This window comes from Hakea prostrata, chromosome 1 (assembly GCF_041222555.1).
Source record: "Hakea prostrata isolate BN-2017 chromosome 1, UWA_Hpros_2, whole genome shotgun sequence".
Classification (NCBI taxonomy): Eukaryota; Viridiplantae; Streptophyta; class Magnoliopsida; order Proteales; family Proteaceae; genus Hakea; species Hakea prostrata.
The window spans coordinates 67,830,979-67,853,063 of NC_142600.1; the positions used below are offsets into that span (position 1 = coordinate 67,830,979).

At 39.3% G+C, this 22,085-nt stretch overlaps 1 protein-coding gene across 1 annotated transcript in view; it reads left to right on the forward strand.

Moving 5' to 3' along the window:
• Positions 1 to 21,720, forward strand: part of LOC149029532 (E3 ubiquitin protein ligase RIN2-like) — a 48,706-nt gene extending 26,986 nt beyond the window's left edge. Inside the window, exons 8-15 of the mRNA XM_089141934.1 lie at positions 18,631 to 18,788; positions 18,898 to 19,035; positions 19,114 to 19,181; positions 19,299 to 19,529; positions 19,624 to 19,721; positions 19,800 to 19,948; positions 21,242 to 21,386; positions 21,477 to 21,720. Coding sequence (XP_088998060.1) covers positions 18,631 to 18,788; positions 18,898 to 19,035; positions 19,114 to 19,181; positions 19,299 to 19,529; positions 19,624 to 19,721; positions 19,800 to 19,948; positions 21,242 to 21,298 — 899 coding nt within the window. The 3' untranslated portion in view covers positions 21,299 to 21,386; positions 21,477 to 21,720. The remainder of the gene's footprint in view (positions 1 to 18,630; positions 18,789 to 18,897; positions 19,036 to 19,113; positions 19,182 to 19,298; positions 19,530 to 19,623; positions 19,722 to 19,799; positions 19,949 to 21,241; positions 21,387 to 21,476) is intronic.
• Positions 21,721 to 22,085: the final 365 nt, after the last annotated feature.

Genomic DNA, 22,085 nt, shown 5'->3' on the forward strand with positions numbered 1-22,085 from the left:
AGATCTAAAAGGCCCAATCCAAAGCTTACTGAATACCCGAGGGGTATTTTCGTCATTTTCCAGCCCTTTTGGGGCTCAAAAAGGGTCTGGTTGGAACCCCCTGGATCCAAGGGCTATGGATCTATCTTTAATTAATTTTTTTTGGGGGGAATTTTGGATTAGTATTTTGTGAATCATGATAGAGTCTTAGTGTTGGAGTCCCAATTGGAATCCATTTTGAAGTGGGATTCCTATTGGATAATTAGCTTTAATAGTGCAAGTTGTTTTTCTTTAAAAGTCCTTTTTTTGTGGTTATTATATATTGAGTTGTAAGGGGGATCCTAGTCTATAAAGGATTCCATAGTTGAGTCAAGTTATGTTTCCAAGTTAGAGTCTACGTCTTTCCCTCAAATTGTAAGGCTACAAATAGTCTACCTTACTTCATTGTAAAAGGAGTTGAATAGATGAATAAGAATTTCTGTTTGGGGGCAAACAAGGTCGTGGTCTTCTTGGATGGCCATGGCAGATTTAGAAAGAATTTCTTCTTCAATTCTGCAAGTGATCTTTAATTCCAGCAGCAGTCTAGCATTCACAGCACCTTCTTCCAATCAATCAATCAAACAAGTACAGCAGCCCTAAACACTTCTCCTATCCTGCAACTCCATCAAGAACCCAACCCACCCATGTCCCTTCTTGTGCAAGCATCTCCAGCCCCTCCCATGCCCCTACGGCAGCCAAGAAACCCTCCCCCACCCTTCCTTCCCTATTTCATCCTACCAAAAACCCTTCCCCCCCCCCCCCCCGGTATCACCTAAAAGCCCTTGCCCTTCCCTCCTACACCTTGAGGCAGCACCCTTACCCTTCCCCCTTCCTCTCCATACCTTGCAGCACCCTCCCTCCCTTCTTTCTTCTTTTTCCCCCTTGGATCTTGTGGTAGTAGTAAAATAAAAGAAAATAAAAGAGAGAAAGAAAAGAAGAAAGAGAAAGGAAAGAAGAACAAAAAGAAAGATAGAAGACAAGACCTAGAAAGAGAAAGAAAAGCCAAGATCCAAGAAACCCCTTCCAAGAATCCAAAGAAACTTACCCAAGATCAACCCAATTATCCCTAAACCCTCCTATACCCAATTACAAGCTTCCTTGACCATCCTAGGGAAAGTCTGGTATCCCAAGTTTACTCCTATCTTTATTTGTTAAAACCCTAATCTTCCCAAACCAATCCATATAGATTTTGGTCCTAACTTGTTCGTCCTTTGACCCAAAATTTATCTTCTTCTCCATGTCTACAGCCCATTAAATTTTTGTCAATCCCAATCTTTCCCAAAAACCCTAATTTTCCAAAATTTTCCATTAGACCCATCCCATATAGGTTTAGTAAAAATCTCCCATTCCCAGGTTTGTTGATTGCTTTGCTGGTTCACAAAAGAAAGGATTTTGGACTAACCCTAATTTTAGGGAAGCAATCTCAAAACCCTAACCCTACAATTGTGGTTACATAAGGGAGGAAGAGAGGCCTAAAACCTATTTGAGAATCAAGGGGAATGAGGGAGACTAGGAGCTGTAAAAAATGAAGGGTGTAGAGGGTAGTAGACTTGGGGCTGCATAGACAATATTGGGGCATATGTGTTTGTAAAGGATATCCAGCTGATGCCAAGGATCAAGCAAAAAGGAGATGGAGGAATCATTTGAGACCAAGATAGAGGTGGCTGAGAGAGAAAGGGTTTTGAGGAGAAACAATTTCCTTTAGGTCTAGGAAGGGTTCAAGAGGGGAGAGATTGTCATGTGGAGTCAAATTTTAGAAGGTTAAAATAGACACAATTAATCTATATAGAATCGTGTTTGGAGGAGATTTTCCAAATTAACTTTATCAAGTTGGCGGAATTGTATTCTCGGATGCGACCAGTAAAAAATAGGATCTTACCCTACCAAAGTTGGAGTTTCTTTTGGATGTGGTGAAGCATTGGGGTATAGTGATGGTTGGTGAGCCTCCCAAGAATGAGGGGTAAACCCAAGTAAACAATTTGAAGGGAGTCAAGAGAGAAACTAGTAAGATGAAGGAGTGAGGCCTTTAACATAAATTGAGGCACTAAGCAAGAAATGGCTAGAATTCTCCATGTTAAAGCAAAGACCAAAAAGGGATTCAGAGAGGGGAGAGGAAGTAGAGAATAGAGGAGATGGAAGAGGAGGAAGCTTTAGAGAAGATCAAGAGCTCGTCTGTAAAAGCAAGATGGGATAGAGAGATTTAGACTTAGGGATTGGAGAGATGAGAAGTTGACTAGTGTTTGATTGGATGATTTTGGAGAGGCATCCAATGCAAGAGTAAAGAGGAAAGGATAGAGGGGGCACCCTGGAGAATACCGACTTGGATGGAAAGAAAGTAGTAGGGATCCACGGGTAATAATGGAGAAATATGGGGGCAAAGATGCAAACTTCAATAAAATGGTTGAAGGAGGGGAAACCTATTTGAAAAAGGGCATTGATGATGAAATCCCATTTGAAGGAGTTAAAAGCTTTATGCATGCAACTTTCAGGAGGGTGGTAGGGAAGTGCGGGTATTGGTGAAAACCTCATACATAGTTTTTACAGTTTTTGGACAAAGAAGAACTTTGTTAGTAATCCTCTTACTAGAGATGAAAGGAGATCGATTTTGGCTAACAAGGGAAGAAATGACCAGCTTTGTGGTAGTTGGCAAGGATTTTTGTGATGAATTTATAGAGGAGGTTTTAGAGGGAGATGGGCCTGAAGTCTGAGTGGGACGGGGCACCAAGCTTTTTAGGAATGAGGTACAAAAAAGTTTGATTAATGGTGGACGAGAGCTAGAAAGGGTTGAAAATGAATCTATGGATGACCCAAGTAAGGTCCTTTTGGATGAAGTCGCCATTAGGCCCAGGGGCACTATTGGACTTATGAGAGTTGATGGTAGCAAGAATTTCAAAGGAGGAAGGGATGGCTTGGAGGAAAGTAAGAAGTGAAGGTTGAACCAATTTATTAATTCAGTTTTGGAGGGAGGAGGGGGTACAAGATTGTGGATGGAGAGGTCAAGGAGAGAGGAGAAGAAAGAGACCACTTCTTGCTAGCACCAAGAATCCATGTCCCATTATTGGAAAGAAGTAAGGGAATGTTGATAAGTTGTCGCGGGCGCGATGGAAGTAAGTAATGTTCGAATCTCCAAGTTTGAGCCATTTAACTCTAGACTTTTGATGAAAAAAGCTCTCTTTTTGAGAAGAGAGGGAAGAAATATCAATAAAGAGGGATTTCTCTTCCACAGTAAGGGAAGGGTTAAGAGGATCTGTTTGGAGGAGGATTTGCCTCTAGCAAGGTTAGAGCAACAAGAGGAACTAGAGAATAGGTATTTCCAAAGGTGGTTGAGTTCCAAGACTTAAGAGTCAATTGGAATTGTGGAGTTTTTGAGCAAGAGCAACAAGGGGGGAAGGAGAAGCAGTGTATTGGATTATACCTAGTTTCACTAATAGTGGGGATAGGAGGGGTTGTGGACTACATGTCAAAGTGTTCAAAAGGTTTAGGACCAAAGGAGGATACATAATGAATGTGGAGGTAACAGGGGGTGTGGCTAGATGGGCTTTTTGGGGGAGGGGGAGGAGGGAGGAAGGAGGCATGGGAGGAAGGAAAGAGAGAGCCAGTAGTCGTTTAGAAGGAAACAATCAAGTTTGGAAGCAATTTGGTCGGTACCAATTCTACAGTTGTTCTAGACTTCTAGGTGAGGAGAGAATCTGATCGCCGTTGGTTAGTCATAGCTAAATGCTCATTGCAAGAATTGAAGGCATTAACATCATTGAAGTCAAGAGAGCAGCCACCAATTTTCTTATGGCTGTATCAGACAATGTTAAAGTCACCCCTTTAACCTAGGGATGACCATCAGCCGAAGCACAAAGGGGAGTAGGTTCAACTATGGAGGCGATTGATGGGGCTGTTGAAGCCACAAATAACGAAGAGAAAGAAATGGGAGGGAGGAGGATGGGAAGGATAAGGGGAGGTGAATAATTTAATAAGGGACATGAATTTTTAAGGGTCTTAGAGGAACCAAAAATGGCCATGGAGCGGTTGTAGTTGGAGAGGAAGGACCAAGAGGGGGCAATAAAAGAGGAAATCCAACGAGCGTTGTCTTTGAGGATGCAGTTCTAAAGGAGGGCATAAACAGAAATCTTGGAGGAATTAAGGATACGTTTGGCATCTGTTTGCTTAGCTAGGGAGTTCAGACACCTAATATTCCAAATTAAAGCTTTACACATGTAGAACTAGGAGGAGCAATATAATGTTGAACATGGGTGATGTGACCACGAGTCTCACCCCTTGCCGAAAGCCTAAGTGGGGCCCACTAGATGGCTCCAAGAAGCCTCCCTAGGCTGGCCGAACCCCCTAGGAGGGCTATTTTGGGCATCTTTAGCACTATTTTATTGCTGACATTAATTCTAGATTTAGTCGAAGAGTCCAAGTTGGTTATGACCTCTTAACTTGAGTTTGTTGTTTAGTATTTAATAGTTGAGTGTCCTAAGGAGTTCTTTTTCAAGTGAACTTCCTTAAGAGTTTTAAGTTTTTAGTCTTTTATTTCCAGCATGTGACTATTAGGAACCATTAGATGTTTTGATCTTGTTTTTAGGGTTGAGATTTTGTGGTGGGGTCCTAATCTATAAAAGAATTTCCCTTAGTCCTAGAATCTTTTAGTAGTTTATACATAGCCTATTGTTTCTTTGTAATTCTTAATCCAATTATTGAATAAAATTGAGTTTGAGTTAAGGATCATGGTTTCCTGTTGAGGGGGCCATGGTTGAGTAATCCAGAGTTTTGTTCAAGGACCAGCACCTCTATCTGTAATTTCAGCATCTTCTCCCAATCTCCAGCATTTGTTCAGCAAGTCCAGCACTCCCACAAGTAAGTACTGCAGCCCATGCCCTTCCCCTTCTTCCTCTCTCACCCACAGCCTTTCCCCACCCCTTCTCTTCCTTTTACAAACCCTAGGAGCCCAACCCCTCCCCATCGCAGCCCCTCCCAGCTTCTTCCCCACCCCCCGACAGCAGCCCAAACCCCCTCCCCCCTTCTGGATATCTCCCCTCTCCCCTAGCACCCGCAAACTTCCCCACCCTTTCATCTTCCTTACGGTAGCACTAAACCCCCATCCCCTGCCATTCCCTATTTCCCAGCCCCTTAACCTCGCTTCTTCTCCCTATAGGATCGCACCAATCCCTAGGCCTCAGTCCTACTGTTAGTTTCCTAAATAAATCATATTTTCCTATGTTGAAAAATTCCTGCTCTTCATCTTCTTCTTCAAAATTTTCTGCAATTCATCTTCAACCTTTAGTCCTAAACCCTAGTTCAATTTAAACACTCACCCACGCCCTAAATACATTAAAACCAAGTCTGAAATTTCAACGGAGCAATAGCAGCCACTCCCTCATCTAGTCAAAACCCGAAAACCCTAGTTCAAGGAAAAAATTTCCGTCGAAACCAAGATTTCGACCCAAGAAAAGGCCGAAATTTTTAGGTTTCGACCGAAACTTCGGTCAAAACATATGATTTTTTTTTTGAAATTTCGACCCTAGGTTTTGGGCCTTATATGACGTTCATGTCATCTGATTTCTTGCCTCCTAACTATTTAAAGCATAATAAACACAATGGAACTAGTATTTTGCCAAAAAAAAAACATTGAAAATTTATCATTCAAGTATACTAACAAATGACTGGTTCTGGACAAGTACAAACGTATTGCATACGGGCATAATCATCAACATACATGAATTGTTTGATAGAATGGTTACATTTACAACAAGTCAACAAAATAAAATAACCAACTAGGTCAAGTGATGGTGTCCGTGTCTCACATATATTAAGTTGAAGCTCATATATCATATATACATAAAATAAAAATGCATAATTTAGAAAATAATTAATAAAATCAGAAAATGAAAAAATAGTAGCAAATAATAAAAAAAAAGTACAAAATTCACAATCATAGATCATAGTCCTAGGTAAACATATATTAATTTCAAGGCAATACAAGATCATTTAAGGCATGAACAAAACGAACAATAAAAAATGGGAAGTTTGGAACTGTTGGATATGGCTCATACTTCACATTCTATTGCTGCTGGAGTTTTCTTTGTAGCTATTGTGGCTTAGGAGGTGTTTGGAGGCAAAAGATGAGCAAAAGAGGTGCTTGAAGGCAAAGGAGTCGTGGAAATTAGGTGAAAATGGGATCAAAATCAACAAAAACTGAGGAAAAACAAGTTGGAATGTTGAAATGGTCGAAATTTCAGTCGAGATGGTCGAAATTTTAGTCGATATGATAAAAATTTCTGTTGAAACCTTCAAAATGGTCAAAATCTCCAAAATTTTGGTCAAAACCTGTAACTTTTCCGAAATAATTGGAATTTCGACTGAAATTTCTTCTATGCCCTAGTTTTCTAACCCTTCTTGTTAAAAATCAGATCTGAGTTGATCATTACAACAAAGTTTTAAGTGCTTAAAACAACCCTACACATCTTAGATGATAATTCTCTTTGTTGGAAGATTTTGGGCCATCCTTAGTTTTAGGGTAGATTCTCAAAAACCCTAACCCTAAAACTGAGTTTACATCAATAGGAGCCCTATCTCTGATGAGAGAAGGTACGACAACACCAAGGGACAAATAATGGGGAACAAGCAGGGCTAACCTCCACGGGGTAGGGAGTCTCATATGGGTTATGACCAATGGGGAAGAGGGTTTCAATTTTCAAATACATTTGGGATAATTATTGTTGCCTCTTATACCATAGCTTCATTACTAAAGGGACCTTGTTCTTTGTGGAATTAGTATTGTCCCCCTCACTTCTAATGGTGTTAAGTGACCGTTATGGTTGGACATTTAATGTATATTCTTCCCTTCTAGAATTTAGAAGCCAAAAGACAATATTGTCCTCATTTAGGAAAAACCATATGAAATACCAATTTTACTCTTGTATTCTTGTCACTTTGGATTCCAAAGAGTTGGATCTTGGTGAGATGAAACTGGGTGAGATCTTTTACGAGGAAAAAAAGAAAAATAGACAAAGAGAAGAAGATGATAGGGGAGACTGTGATGTAACCTAGGGTCTGGGTTAAACTTCTAGGACCTTTCTCTAATTAGAACCATCAAATAAATGGGCTATCGAAGTGTTAGGGTTTAATTTATGGGTTGGTTTGGGTATGTTTTGAGAGTATAGGAAACTATTGGATATCCTATGGGATAGTTCGGATAGTAATCTTGGGTAAGTTTAGGTTGACAAACTCCTGGATGGGCAATAGGATTGTGTATCTTGGTTTTGGGAGGTCAGCGATGGTTTTAGGGTTTTAAAAAAATTAAGATGGACTGATGGTTTTGAGATTACTAGGCTTTTTGGGTTCCCTGAGAATCTATGGGATGAACTAGGGTTGGTAGGAAAAGGAATGGGACAAACTAAGGTTAATATGGGTAAGGTTTGAAATACCCAAACTAATTCTAGGAGGGAAAGGGAACTATGGTGGAGTCTTGGGGATGGTTTAGGGTCGTGCCACCAGGGGGGGGGGGGAGGATTTTGGTTGAATTTTGATGGATTCTTGAATGGATCTTGGTGTAATCTCTCTTCTTGATCTTTCTCTTTTCTTCTTTTCTTTTCTTTCTTTCTTTCTTTCTTTTTTTTTTCTTTTTTTTTATTTTATTATTATTATTTTTTTTTCTGTTTTCGAATTTTCAGAACTGCCACAGATCAAGAAGAGGGGGAAAAGGAGAGAGAAAGGGAGGGGGAGGTTGCGGCAAAGTGTAGGGGGACAAGGGAAGGGTGGGGGTGCTTAAAAGTGGAAAGGGGAGGGCTATGGTGGCTTGCGATGGAAGGGGGTATGGGAGTCTTGCAACGGGATGGGAGGGGTTGGGGGGGGGTTCTTGTGTGGCCTATGGAATGGAATGGGAGAGAGGGGCTGGAAATGGAAGGGAAGGGTGCTGGGATGCACTTACAGGTGGAGGTATCAGGTATGCTGCTGTTTGCTCTTGAGTTAAAGATCTGTTGAAAGAAACGATTGTAGTAGAATGGCTTATTGATCAATGATCTCAAGCCCTCTATTTATAATTAAGTGGAAAGTAGACTATTACAAGGAATATAAGTTTACATGAATGCAAACTCTAATTTAACTCCTATACAAACTCTTATTAGACTCCTAATAGAATCCAACACTTTCCCTCAAGTTGAGGCATGGATATCACACATGTCCAACTTGACCAAAAGAGTATAAAACATCTGTCCTAGGTAAACATCTGCAATTTGATTTTCAAACTTATAGATTACGTCTGCCTTATAGACTTCCATTTGCTTTGTCCTCATCTTTACTGCAACTTTATGTCTCCAAGGAAGAACGCCCAAGAAAAAATATAGAATCTTCAAATGTTAAGAAGACTAAATTTTTGCGCAAATCTGAGGGAAAATATATTTTTGGGGTAACAATTGCTAGGGTAAAACAGCCAAAGTGAAACTTTTGATTTGTAGCAATGTTAGATCTTTAAAGGGAAAGTTTGCCAAGGGACAATCTCCAAAGGTAGGGGAAAATTTGTCAAGATAAGTGACAATCTCCAAAAGTAATAGAGATCAAGTTCTGCAAAGGTCAAACGACAAATCTTTTGCAAGGTTAGATCTCCGAAGGGAAGATGTCAAGTTAAAGGGCAAATCTCCAGGGTTAACAGAGATCAAGTTCTGCATAGTCAAAAGGATAGCTCTATAGCAATGTTAGATCTCCAAAGTAGAAGATTGCGAAGGTAAGGGACAAACTTTCAAAGGAGTAGAAGATTGCGAAGTTAAGGGACAAACTTTCAAAGGTAACAAAGATCAAATTCTACATAAGGAAGTCTACATGAAAGGCATTGAATTATAGACATCTCCAATCTCCCCCTCACGTGTAGCTTTACACGTGGGAAAACAATAACAAAGGAAATCCCAATGGGGAAACTTGGAAAGGAAGAAATTGTAATGGTAAGATGAAAGTATGATGAAAATAAATCTAGAGAAAATGACAAAATTTGAAAGGTGGAGGCGGGGTGATCGAGCCTCGGTTTTGACGGATGAAGGTTTGATATTACCGAATGGACCGGATTAGAAGATGTAGTCAAAGCAGAAGTAGATCCTCCAATCGGCTCGAGCAAATAAAGTCCATTTACCACGACCAATCTCCTTCCCCGTGACCAGATCCGGAAGTAGCAAGGTAGGAGTTGGTAGGGTTAGAAGGAAGAGTTGAAGCGATGGTCGAGGCTGTCCAACAGAGAGCCCTATCAGAAGACGGCATCAGAATATGTCCAGTAGCACCCCACTAACTCCTCTTGTGAAAAACCAACGTCTGAGAGGGTGTGGTGGAAACTCAATCGAAAAGATTAGCTTTTGGTTTTCCTTGTCTTTGTGCTTGTTTTTGCTCAAAATCGAGAACTTCCAAGCGCTTCCAACAATTTTCCTTGGTATGATATGGTTTGTGACGGTGCTCACACTTGACAATCTCCTTAGCCGGATCAGATTTAGTGCCAACAGATCAAAGCTGATTTCTCCATAATAGGAGTATGAGGGGGGGGGGGGGGGGGGGGGGGGGGGGCATGACTAATCGACGACTTTCCTCACACCAACAAGAGCATAAGACTGTTATAGTGTAGGAAAGGGAGAATGACTTAAGACTTGCACTCGATCCGATCGTATTCCACGTTCAAACCTCGCCAAGAAGTCATATACTCGAATCTTATCAATGTACTTCTTATATGTCGCCACATCATCCGGATTAGTGGGGTGATAATCCCCATAATGATCCAACTCTTGCCAAAGAGATCGCAACTCAAGCGATAATAGTGGAGCCACGAGTTAGTTCCTTTTGGGTAGTCTCATGAAGTTTCTTTCGTAGCTCATAAACTCGTGCATCATTCCCCAACCGTCCATATGTTTCAATAGTAGCCTTCCGGATTTGGGCTGCGATGTATCAAGTAATAGGTAACCCCGGGCAATATTTGGATGCATGGAATTCAAAAGGAATGACATAATAAGAGAGTCATTTGATATCCATTTATCTTGTAAAACACCTGCGGTAGTGGGTTTGATAGTGCTGCCCGTAATGTATCCAACTAGTCCTCTTCCAGTAATAGTCAGGTAAGCAGATTCGAGACTAGATCAAGTAATTTGTGCCGTCAAATCTTACCGAAAGAGAATGAAAAGTGGAAAAATATTCAGATCCAGTGGGAGTAGTAGTATCATCAATAGTTGTCATGTTGACAAAATTATCTCAGCAGCTTCTTGATCTTCACCCTTTCAAGTAACATTAACGTCATGAGAATACACAATAGCCGAACAACCCAATCAAGTCTAAGTAATGACAAGTCTAGGTAATGATATGATATGAGCCAATTCTGTTTGTTTGTTTGTTTGGTTGTTTTGTTTTGTTTTTTTGTTTTTTTTGTTTTTGTTTGTTTTTTTTTGTTTTTTTTTTTTTTTTTTTTTTTTTTTTTTGTTTTTTTTTTCTCTGATTCCTGATTTTGATTCTGATTCCTGATTCTGATTCTAAAGTTATGGAAAATCACAAACATGTCCTTGAAGACATATAAAATCACAAACAGGTCCCAAAAGATATGAAGAATTACAAATAAGCCCCTGGAAATTTATAAAATTACAACTAAACCCCTAAAATTATGGGAATTTGCATGTAGGTCCCTAGGAAAAAGTAAATTTACCAAAGAAGTCCCTCAACCATCATATTCTGTTTCTTCCTTTTTTTTCTTTTTTTTCCGGGCAAATAGAACGGTAGCTAAGGGAGAAAAGAAACTAGGTATGATTCGATACAAGTTGGGGCTTGATTCGATACAAGTTAGGACTTGATTCAAGGTTCGAAAGAAAGAATCAGATGAAAAAATTTGACGGAGACGAAGAGTTTCAGAAGAGAAAAAAACCAGAAAAAAACTCACTGTGATTACGATCGATATTCTGCGATTTGGGTGTGATTAAACGATCGATATGTTGCGATTTAGACAAGCGATGGGCCAGAACTGGTTGTATTCTGTGATTCTGCGATGAAGAACAACCCCTGAAAAATCTCAGATGAAGAATCGATCCTCAATCGCAGGCTTAAGAAGACTAATCGAAGAACCCCGATCGAAGAACCTCAATTGCAGGTTTCAGATGAAGAATCAGAGAGAAAAAAAGTTGCAGGAGCAGCGGAAGTTTGCAGAAGCAGCGGAAGTTGCTGATTTCTTCTTCTCTTCTTCTTTCCTTTGTTTTCTGTTTCAGTTGGCGACCAAGACGGTTGCAAATTCCTGCGACTGTTGTAGAAAAATTTTGCACAGAAAATTCTGCAACAATTGGAGAAAATCTGCGATGGGTTTTGCAGAGAGAAAAAAGGTCTTAATCGAGGCTGGATTTCGATGGATTTTGACACTGTGGATTTCGAGGCAGCCCAGAAAGAAAGGGTGATGGATTTCTTTTTTTTCTTCCCTCACTTCCCTAATCGTATTTAGGCTCTGATACCATGTTGAAAGAAACGATTGTAGTAGAATGGCTTATTGATCAATGATCTCAAGCCTTCTATTTATAATTAAGTGGAAAGTAGACTATTATAAGGAATAGAAGTTTACATGAATGCAAACTCTAATTTAACTCCTATACAAACTCTTATTAGACTCCTAATAGAATCCAACAAGATCCATGCTGGAATTTTGGAATACTAACTCAAAACCTTCAGCCCAGGCAGTGAGGTGTCTTCCACAACTCCAAGCTTGAATTTTTTTCAACTTCAACTGAACTTTACAAGATGTGGGGGCTATATATAGCCTCACATGAAAAAACTTCGACTTGCACTTGAACTTGAAAACCGAATTGGACTCAACCACAAATAATTGAATATTTAAAGTACTTGTAAACTTATAACTACTTGCCAATAAAATACTAATTATCTAGAAGGAATTTGCAAATGGATTCCAATTAGGACTCATAATTAACTTAACCATGACATAAGCAATTAAAGAAAATAACATAACTCTAGACTCCTTAAGAGATAAAGAATCGAACTGGACCTAGAACACCCCCTTCCGGGGGTGGAAATGACCAAAGTACCCTTAGGGCATTCAGCCATGCTTGGTAGCTGCAAGCCTAAGGCACAGTTTTGGCCCAAGTTTTGGGCCTTATTGGGCTTGTTGACCTTGGTTACATTAGACTGCCAAGAGAGACTCAACATACTTCACAGTTTCTTCCCCTCACAATAGCTTAATACAAGGAATTACAACCTTTCGGAAGTAGGAACTTCCTAAAATTGTTAACGTCAAATTGGAAAGTAAATAATAAAAACTAAAAGATAATGCAAAATTGGAAAGTAAACAAATAAAAACTAAAAAATAAGGAGTTACAATTTTTTTATTGGCTTGTATTTGAATCTTGGTTTTAGGTTTCATCTATGGAGAGGAAAGAGTTGTGTTTAAGGTTGCTGAGAGGAAGAGGAAGAAAGATGTCTCTTTTTTGACAGAGTAAGAGAAGACGGGTTTTTATTTTTATTTTGATAAGAGAAGAAGATGCTTCAGAACTTTAGGTTTAGGGTTGATCTTTTCCCAAATTACTAGCGTAGTAATGCAATTTAATATGAAGTGTAAATAAGTAATATAAAAACTTGAGGTTATTTTGGGGTTTTTGAAAATCAAAGATGCCACTTTGTCACCTAACTAACGGAGCTTAACAATACGGAGCATTGTAATTACAGGCAAAGTCTAATGTTAGATTAGTAATTTAAAAAAGTATAGGGGATAAGGGCAAGGGAGAGGGCGATGAAGGGGAGTTGAGTTGGGTGAGGACGTAATAGGATTCAAATGTCAAGTTAAGGAAACAGCAAGGGAGGGGTGGTTTGGTTTGGGTGATTTAAGAGGGGTTGCAGCCCAGGGCTTAAAGGTTGGTTTGAGGGGGCAAATAGGGAAGACTCATGGTATAAACTAAAGGTTGAAGGGAGATGGTGGGCTCCACTGAAGTGATGCGAATAGGTTGGGATGTTAGGGGGAATGGGAAGAAAGGTAGGATTATTGCTAGGAGGGTTTTTAGAACAGCAAGGGGAGAGGGGGTGACCAATTGAAGAGGAAGCATGAAAGCAGGGTTTTGTGAGGCACAACAGTTTTGGTGTTGCAAATTTGATGTGTAGTCCCAAAAAACGAGCATGCAACAGATTGGAGACTGAGGTTTTTAGAACAGCAAGGGGAGAGGAGGTGACCAATTGAAGAGGAAGCATGAAAGCAGGGTTTTGTGAGGCACAACAGTTTTGGTTTTGCAAATTTGATGTGTAGTCCCAAAAAACGAGCATGCAACAGATTGGAGACTGAGGTTAGGCCAATAATCATAAATGTAGTGGAGGAACCCAAAAAGAACTTGTAGCAGATGATCCAATTGGTAAATCCTTCAACAAACGATTAAAGCCATCAGTTGCAGGATTTGCTACAGTTGCAAAAGTTGCAGGAGAATTTAGAGCCTCAGAAACCCTACTTTGGGGAGAGTAAAGGAGGGGGCACTTCTAGACGGTGGAGAGCAAGAGGCAGGTTGGCCTCACCAGTGTTAATAGTATCACCTAGATCTTCTTCGGGCACGGCTTCGATCACAGGAAGTATGTGGGCGAATCTTTTCAGTAGGGTATTGATAAGTGCCAGAAACCATTGTCACTGATGGCAGAGCAGGAAGGCGAAAACACCAGAGGATGGTGGCACAAAGGAAGATATTCATTCTTTAGGTACAGCAGCAACCGCTAAGCTATCAACAAGGGCATATATTGTAGCCTCAGGTGAAGTTGGTGTAGCAGGAGAGGCTTTAGGTGTTAGAGTGGTGGCCAAAGACCAAGCAATTATTGAAATGTGGAGGAACCCAGTCATAAGTTATAGGTTGCTCAAAGACAAATCCTTCATCGCCTTCAATCGAGGTAAGGGGTGGCAGGGGTTTCCAAGCTGAAATTTTGACTCAGATTCTGGCAAATGAAAGGCGGTCCATCTTCAAGGTTTGAGAATGAGAGTGAAGGGGATTACTGAGGATTGAGCATATAACAAAATTCGGTCAAAACTTGCAAAATTTTCACCGAAAATTTTCATTTTGGGAACCTCGAAGTGAAAAACTAGGGGACCAAAATAAAGTCTCAAGTTTTGATCGGAATTCGGAACCATTGAAAATTTGTCGAAACCTCGAAAGCTAGTTCAACCTAGCTGGACCAGCTGGTTCATGAGAAAAAAAAAATTCTCCATAGCTTCTTGGCAAAATTCCCATTTTCTTTTCCAATGGGAACACTCCCCCTTTCTCCAAAGGTCGACTTCAGTTCTCTTCCCTTGTGGATTAACATGCTTGGTCTACCTAGAATTTTGGAAAAATGAATGCCTATGCAAGATTCACTCAGTCCCATAGAAAAAAATTCGAGGGAAACTCAAGTTTTGACCGGGTGAAAATGGGAAACCTAGATGGGAAATTGAGAAATTTCGAGAAAACTTAGGACTTTTTCATGCAAGTCCACATCAAATTTCGACAGGTTTTAAGGAAATGGGAATTTTGCCAAGAAGCTATGGAGATCCATGAAGTGCCTTTTCCTCAGCAGAAATAGAGGATTACTTGAATAAGAAAATGCCGTTATGAAGTAAGTGTCCAGGTTGCCTTGGGCATGTCATTGTCTGAAGAAGGAATCCTTGACAACATTGAAAGAGGGACGAGGGCAATTGGAGTGTACTGCTGCATTCAAGGGTGGAGGCAGGTTACTGGGCGAGGAAATAGGAGCCAGTAGGAGAAGGGTGGATGATTTAACATTAAGTCCAGAAGATTGGGGGCAATCCGATGTAGAGAAAAGGGAGGACCAAAATTGAAGGTAACTGAGGTGACAGGGGGAGGGGGAAGAACGGAGAGGTTCATCAAGCAGCACGGCATTGACCAGTCAGCAGAGGATCATCAACTAGTCATTGGAGAGGGGGACGAGGAAGGTCACAGGGGTTCATTAAGAAGCAAAGGCAGCAACTAGTCATTGGAGAGGGGGACGAGGAAGGTCATAGGGGTTCATCAAGCAGCAAAAGAGGCAACCAGTGACCAGAGGATCATCAGCCAGTCACAAAGGGGGAGGGGATTCTTGGCCCTGGATTAATTGACAGGAAGGTTGGGGATGTCATTGTCCATAGTTGAGCTCTTACCTTTACTAGACCTATGCTTCCTCCCAATTTTATTCTCAAAAAATTCTAGATGTTCTTCACAGCCTGGTATTTTAAATGACCTTGGGATAAGATGGTAGTGATTTTAAATGGTAAGGGCAGTTTGGTAAAACCAAGCAAATAGTCCCTTAATCATAAGTAAGCAAACTTTGTTGTCTTTGATGTCATGATTGATTAGAATTATTCCAGAGTTAGAACAGTATGGCCTCAAATTAGAGAACTCATTTGATAGAACACCCAATAGGTCAGTAAACTTACGTGGCGGTTGCTACCTTGTGAGGTTCTTGAATTGAACAAACCAATATCCACAATAAACAACATGAAAGTAGATGCTAGTTGTTGAAAGTATTTCAAATTGTAAAATCTGACACCAGTCCTAGTTGTACGTCCTAGTTCTTATGACAGGAGTGGTATCCAAGATTATATATCTGGGGTTTGATTAGCTATAGTGTGTGGAAATAAAATATTAACTATCTGCCCAAACAATGGAGGCTCATCATGATGTAAGACAGCCCTAGAGACCAGGATATTCTACAAAGAAACAATATCCTAAGCTAACAAAGACACTAGGAGGGATTAGGAGAGGGGTTTGCACAGCACATATTTAGACCATTGATAGAAATTTACAATGGATATAATTTCAGCAATAAGAAATATAAATAGCATGCAAATTTTAATCTAAAGACTCAAGATGAACAAACCGAATCAAGCTTAGTCAATCATCAGAACCAGTCAAGGGGAGGGGAGAATGGGGCATTGCATTCACAGTAAATAAAAAAGTTTCAGCGACAAGTAATATTCTTTATTAATCCAATGTTGGCAAAATACGTAAACAGTGTCAATCCCAATTCAAATCAAAACTAAAATCTAACCCAAACACCGAAACTAAGGTAATAAATCTGATAATATAACCAGCAGTAAGTAATAGTAACACAGTAAGCTAGCAACAGAGAAAAATAACAAGGCAGAACTGTGGAGGAGAATGGAGAAGAGGGCAAGAAGAAAACCCAAGTGATCGCAGAAAATTCTTACTGCAGCAGGGATTAAGACAGGGGAAAGAGAAGGAGAACAGGAAAAGAAATTCTGCGCAAAGGGGACTGTCTTGGGGGGTAAGGGAGCAGAGGGGCTGAGGAGAAGAAGGGAGAATGAAGACTCAATAGCAGAGAAATATTCTGCAGTAGGGGATGAAGAAGAGAACAGAAAATAAGGAAGAGAGGCGAAGGAAAAAGCCAGCGGCAGAACTGGGCTGCCGAGAGATTTTTGGGAGAAAAGAAACATGAGGGAGGAGAAGAAAAAAATTTATTGCAGAGGAAACAAGGTTTTTTTTTCAGAGATAAAAAAAGAAGAAGAAGGCAGAACTAGATAGAGGAGAGGGGGTGAGGGAATTTTCTAGATAAGAAACACTAGCAAAGGAGAATAAGAAGGCTTGCTGAAGGGGAGGAGGAGGAAAGGGAGAGAAGGTACTGGTTCAATCTGTTTTTTCTTTTCTTTCTGATTTCATTCTTGATCCTTGCTGTTGGTTGGTAAAATAAAGGAAAAAGATTTCCTAAAATAACCCCAGTGAATGAAAAGGAAACAAGAGAAAGGACTCTCCTAAAATAATCTCAACAGAATAAGTTCCCATAACACCCAAGATATGAAAAGACACTCCCCAAACTACCCTTACAATAAATAATCCCAAGATACTAATAGTAAGGTAAGAAAAGGAAAAAATGTGGTAAGGAAAAAATCCAGATGACCATCTCTAGAAAATATTTCCATATGCCTTGCCGAACCAAGCTGAGAGGTTCCGTTGTCTTTGTCTGTGGTAATGACGAATGATGGGTGGACGTGTGATGTCCCCATCATATCGAGTTCTAACAACTCTTCTCTCCAACAAGAGTGCTGGTACAATGTGAAATTTAATAGAAAATAGATAAGGAGAAGAAGAATGAGAATTGGAAGACAGAAGACAGAAAACCAGAACATAAACAGAAAAATGTCATGAGTTCAACACTGCCTGGTGCCTACTGATAAAATAAATGAATTAGATAAAACAAAACATAAAGGAGAAAGAAAAGATTGAGATAGAAAAAAACCTGAAAGACAATAATCAGGAGTAGAGATGATCACCAGTCGAACATGGTTTCTTGCTATGGCATCAGCCTGTAAGTACCCAAAAAATTGCACTCCAAGTTGAATATTTGATGGATTACATGCATATATAGATACTGGTAACAAAATCAAAATGTATTCAAACTCGATGACTGTAGTAGATATTGCATCAAACTCCACAACTCTATCCTACAACTCTATTAAGAGTGGAGTAATAAAATGGAATTACAAAAAGTAACCCCTAACTAACCCTGGTGAATCAAGCAACTGCATCATCTTCTCTCTGTATTATCATTTTATTTAATGTATATATGTGCATATTTAAAGATTGTAACGAACTCTATACCTATTCGAATTCAATGATTGTAGTAGATATTGAATCAAACTTGACAACTCTATCCCTCAACTTTTCAATTTGAGTTAGAGTAATAAATTAAAATTGCACTCTAGGTTGAATATTTGATGGATTACATGCATATACAGATACTGGTAACAAAATCAAAATGTATTCAAACTCGATGACTGTAGTAGATATTCCATCAAACTCCACAACTCTATCCTACAACTCTATTAAGAGTGGAGTAATAAAATGGAATTACAAAAAGTAACCCCTAACTAACCCTGGTGAATCAAGCAACTGCATCATCTTCTCTCTGTATTATCATTTTATTTAATGTATATATGTGCATATTTAAAGATTGTAACGAACTCTATACCTATTCGAACTCAATGATTGTAGTAGATATTGAATCACACTTGACAACTCTATCCCTCAACTTTATCAATTTGAGTTAGAGTAGTAAATTAAAATTAGAAAACTAACCCTGGTGAACCAAGCAGCTGCATCATCCACTCTATGTTATCATTTCATTTTATGTATATATGTAACATGCATTTTGCGTAGAATTGTTTCATTTTGTTTCGATTTTTTTTTTTTTTCATGTTACAAGTGTGGTGTGGTGTCAGATTTATCTGTTTTATTTATTTATGTATTCGTGTTCCTTTTGAATCAAGAATGAGAAATTACAGTAGAGGAAAGCATGCAGGGAAGTACTATATTGTTGCAAATGATTTCGTTAATTTTCCCGGACTTTTCCATTTAATATTAGTGGAACCTCTGTAGCTATTTGTCAACTCATTAGAAGGGAAGAATTGTCTAGTAAAAGCATACACTTACCTATGCATATTAAAGGTCACAAAATAAAGAATCCGTATCTCTGAAGGCACAAGTCTGTAATTTTAAAGGGGGGAGAGTGTGAGAGATTTCTGATATTCTAATTTGATGTATCTCATCATTGCAACTTAGTATGCTTGTAGTTCTTTAATTTTTATAAGATGTTATTTCTCAAATTGTTCAGTTGTGTAGTTGCGACTCCTGAGCAGGAAGTGTTTTATTGCAGGTTCTCTATGGGAATGGAAAGGCATTCTTACTCGGAATTTTGGTTTTTTTCTAGACATGATGACCTTGTTAATGGCCCTAGGTCATTATTTGTATATGTGGTGGATTCGTGGCATGGCATTCCATCTTGTGGAACCATTCCTTTTCCTAACTATACGTGTAAATTTCTTTATTCAACTTATTTTGCCATGTCAACCTCTGATTTGGAATATTATCATCTGCCATATTGTTGTCACTTCTATTCATTGATGTAGCATTTCATGATCAGGCTTTGGCTACTGCTACATATAACCGGATCAAAGGATTTGTTAATCTGAAAAAAGCTCTAAGTGCCCTCAATAAGGTTCTTCCTGATGCAACTTCTGCAGAGATAGAAGCATATGATGATGAGTGTGCTATTTGTAAAGTAAAGTTCACTATACTTCGTTGTTTGTTATATTTATCACTGTAGGCTCTTCCCGAGGTAACAATGTGTAAATAACAGGATCCCATGGCAAAGGCTAAAAAGTTATCTTGTGGCCACCTTTTCCACCTAGCATGCTTGCAGTCTTGGTATGAACTACTGATGTTAACTACTGAATATAAATTTCTTTTTGCTTTTGTTTATTTGCAATTGGGCTTCCATCCAATTCTTTCACAACTGAGTCAATGTTAAATAACAATTTCCAGGTTGGATCAAGGTCTGACCAAGATTTATTCATGCCCTACTTGTCGAAGGCCATTATTTGTGGTCAGACCTGAAGAAAATACTAATCCCCATACTGAAGATTCTGTAGAGAACGAGCAGCTTGCTCGTCAAATCAGTTCAGGATTGGAGCAGCAAAACACATCTGGACATTCACTTCCTGTGGAAGCATTCTCCAACGTGCAACAGAACTCCTTAGAAAGTCTTCCTGCAAGGTTCAGTTCTTTGCTTTTGCCTTCTAATGTAGTTTGTCTGCATTTTACAATTCACTAACCCCACAGATATTTTTATGGGTCTATTTCATCCTAGGCCAAGCCAAGGCTTTGATGGTGGTGGTGTTTTCACTGCCCTTAGATCAGCTGGACTTGGCAGAGTACAGATGATGATGAGACACCTGGCATCTTTAGGTGAAAACTATACTGTGACTGCCCTTGAAAATGCTACTAGGAGCCTTTGGTTTGTGACTAACACTCAAGCTCTTCCAGGTTCTCCTGTTTCATCTGTCCCAGCCACTGGTGGTTTAAGTTTTAGTAGCACATCTCTCTCTGCAGATGACAATATATCAAGTATAAATGTAATGGCTGACATGGTGCGGGAGGTGTTGCCTCATATTCCTGATGAAATAATTTCCCAGGTATGTTTTGAATTTGACTCCAACATTGTTTAATTTTCTGAATAATTTTATTGAATTGACGAAGCTGGCTTCAAGTTATGCTTGTCAGCCGGATTATCATATCATTTGGTGCATCTAGGACAACATTTTTGAAGACTTGACATACAGTTCTAAGTCATGGGATTCAGTTTAGTCCTGATGACTCATCACGTTAGGTTTTTTTTTCATTTGAGTAATGGGTAAAATGGCAAAATAGCCACATGCACACCCAGATATGAGAGTAACTAATTGCTCTAAACAAACATAGGACAAAAGATTGCCACCTTTTTTGGCAAAATTGCATGCTGACATCGCTCAGAAGACTTAGATTACTGTAGCACCACTGCTTATGAAATGTCTAATATGCTCCCCATCTCCCGGTCCCCTGTTTGATACCACTCCTCCAAGGCATGAAACTGCACATGTAGAGTAACAACATAGGTAAAATTTCCGTGGGTGAGATTTAGTGATGGTAGTTGGAGGAAGTATGAGAGTTGTGCCCACATCTTTTACTTTATTTATTTATTTATTATTATTTTCTTTTTGGCCTGGGGGGGCAGGGGAGAGAGGTGCGTGAAGCTTTGCCCTTGCTATTACATAAAATCCAGTACTGGCCCTGATTGTCTGGGAGGATAGACAGTGTAGCTGATGCACTAAAAGCGGGGCTAGCAAACTGTGAAACTAGCTAAGTCTTGGTGGCCGGGGTCCTCAGTCTGGGAGCCTCCTCTACTTTTGTCTTTTCCCAGTGCAATAGCTAGTTTTTCCTCATGGATGGAGATCTTACAAATTCCTTCAAGTATGTTTATTTATAAAGGTAAAGAAGAAGTTTTTTAGTTCAAGAAGTAAGCTTTAAATGTTTTCTGGTTGCAGGAATTCAGAGAGATTAGACTTTGGAAATTTTTTTTTTTTTTTTTTTTTTTTGGGGTGGGGGGGTGGGATGTTTGAAGGGGGAAGTTTGAGGCTGAGATTTCTTTTCTCTTCTTTTCATTTCAAGGAAATTTCTTTAACATTCTCTTTTGAAATTGTAGAATTCTAAAATCACCAGGTTTTATTCTCTAATTTTGATTTCTTGCCACTCTGATAATATTTAGGTTAGAAGCATATAGCTATAGGTGTATCGAGGTAAACTGACCAACATTCCGATAAGATTTGTTCTGGTAATTATATTGTTGATTCTAAGGCTGTGTTGGTTTGGAATTAGGGGTGCTTCTGTAGTTGCCATTTGTTTATATTCATAATGAAATTTGGGATATCTGACCTCTTGAATCATTCCAGGACCTACGAAGAACAAATTCTGTTGTAGTTACTGTGAATAATCTTCTTCAGATGTGATTTTCCATTACTGGTATGTTGTAATAAAATTTTGCTTGCTTGAAGAACTCAAGGAGATCATCCACACAGTATATCTAGTTACCAAAAGGTGAGACTCTTGAATTTTGCTGCAGAAACCTCACTTATTCTCATCTTTTATTCCACCAATGATGTTCATATGCCTTGGTTTTGTATATAGGGAGTCAACATCTTATGCCAGGAGTTTCTCAAAAAGCTATGGAAACTGCATAAATCACTTTATTTGCCCAAAAGATTTGCTGTTCTTGCATGGTCAGGAAATCAGGGAGTATTACATTTTGATCTTGATATAAAGTTATAAACATGCAACTGTAATGTTAAAATATCTGGAGTTCTTCAAGTTGCAGAGAACTTAATATTTTGGGCTTCCTAAGTTGCAGATTTGAGTAATCTACTTATGACAGAAATAAGAGGGGGGGGGGGGAACGATGTTAGAGCTGAGATCTTGTGCTTGTTGATTTCACATTTATGAGAATCTGTTAAGGAAGAAGAAGAGGAAGGAAAATATACGGGGTTGCCAGACACACTCAGGGGTTGCTTTTGTTCTGCCAAATTTCACTCTTTCGTTCTGCCAAAATCCAGGATCGATAATTCACCTGGCTTTTAACACTTGCATTTGTTGGGCACATTCTTATTTAGGCGTGGAATTTGGGACCATACAAGAAAAACTAGTTTTGATGTTTGAATGTTTGTTTGATAAACTTTATCAGGATTGGACCCACTGAATTTTAGCAACTTGCAATGTTTTTGTGCATATTTCTCATGGTAG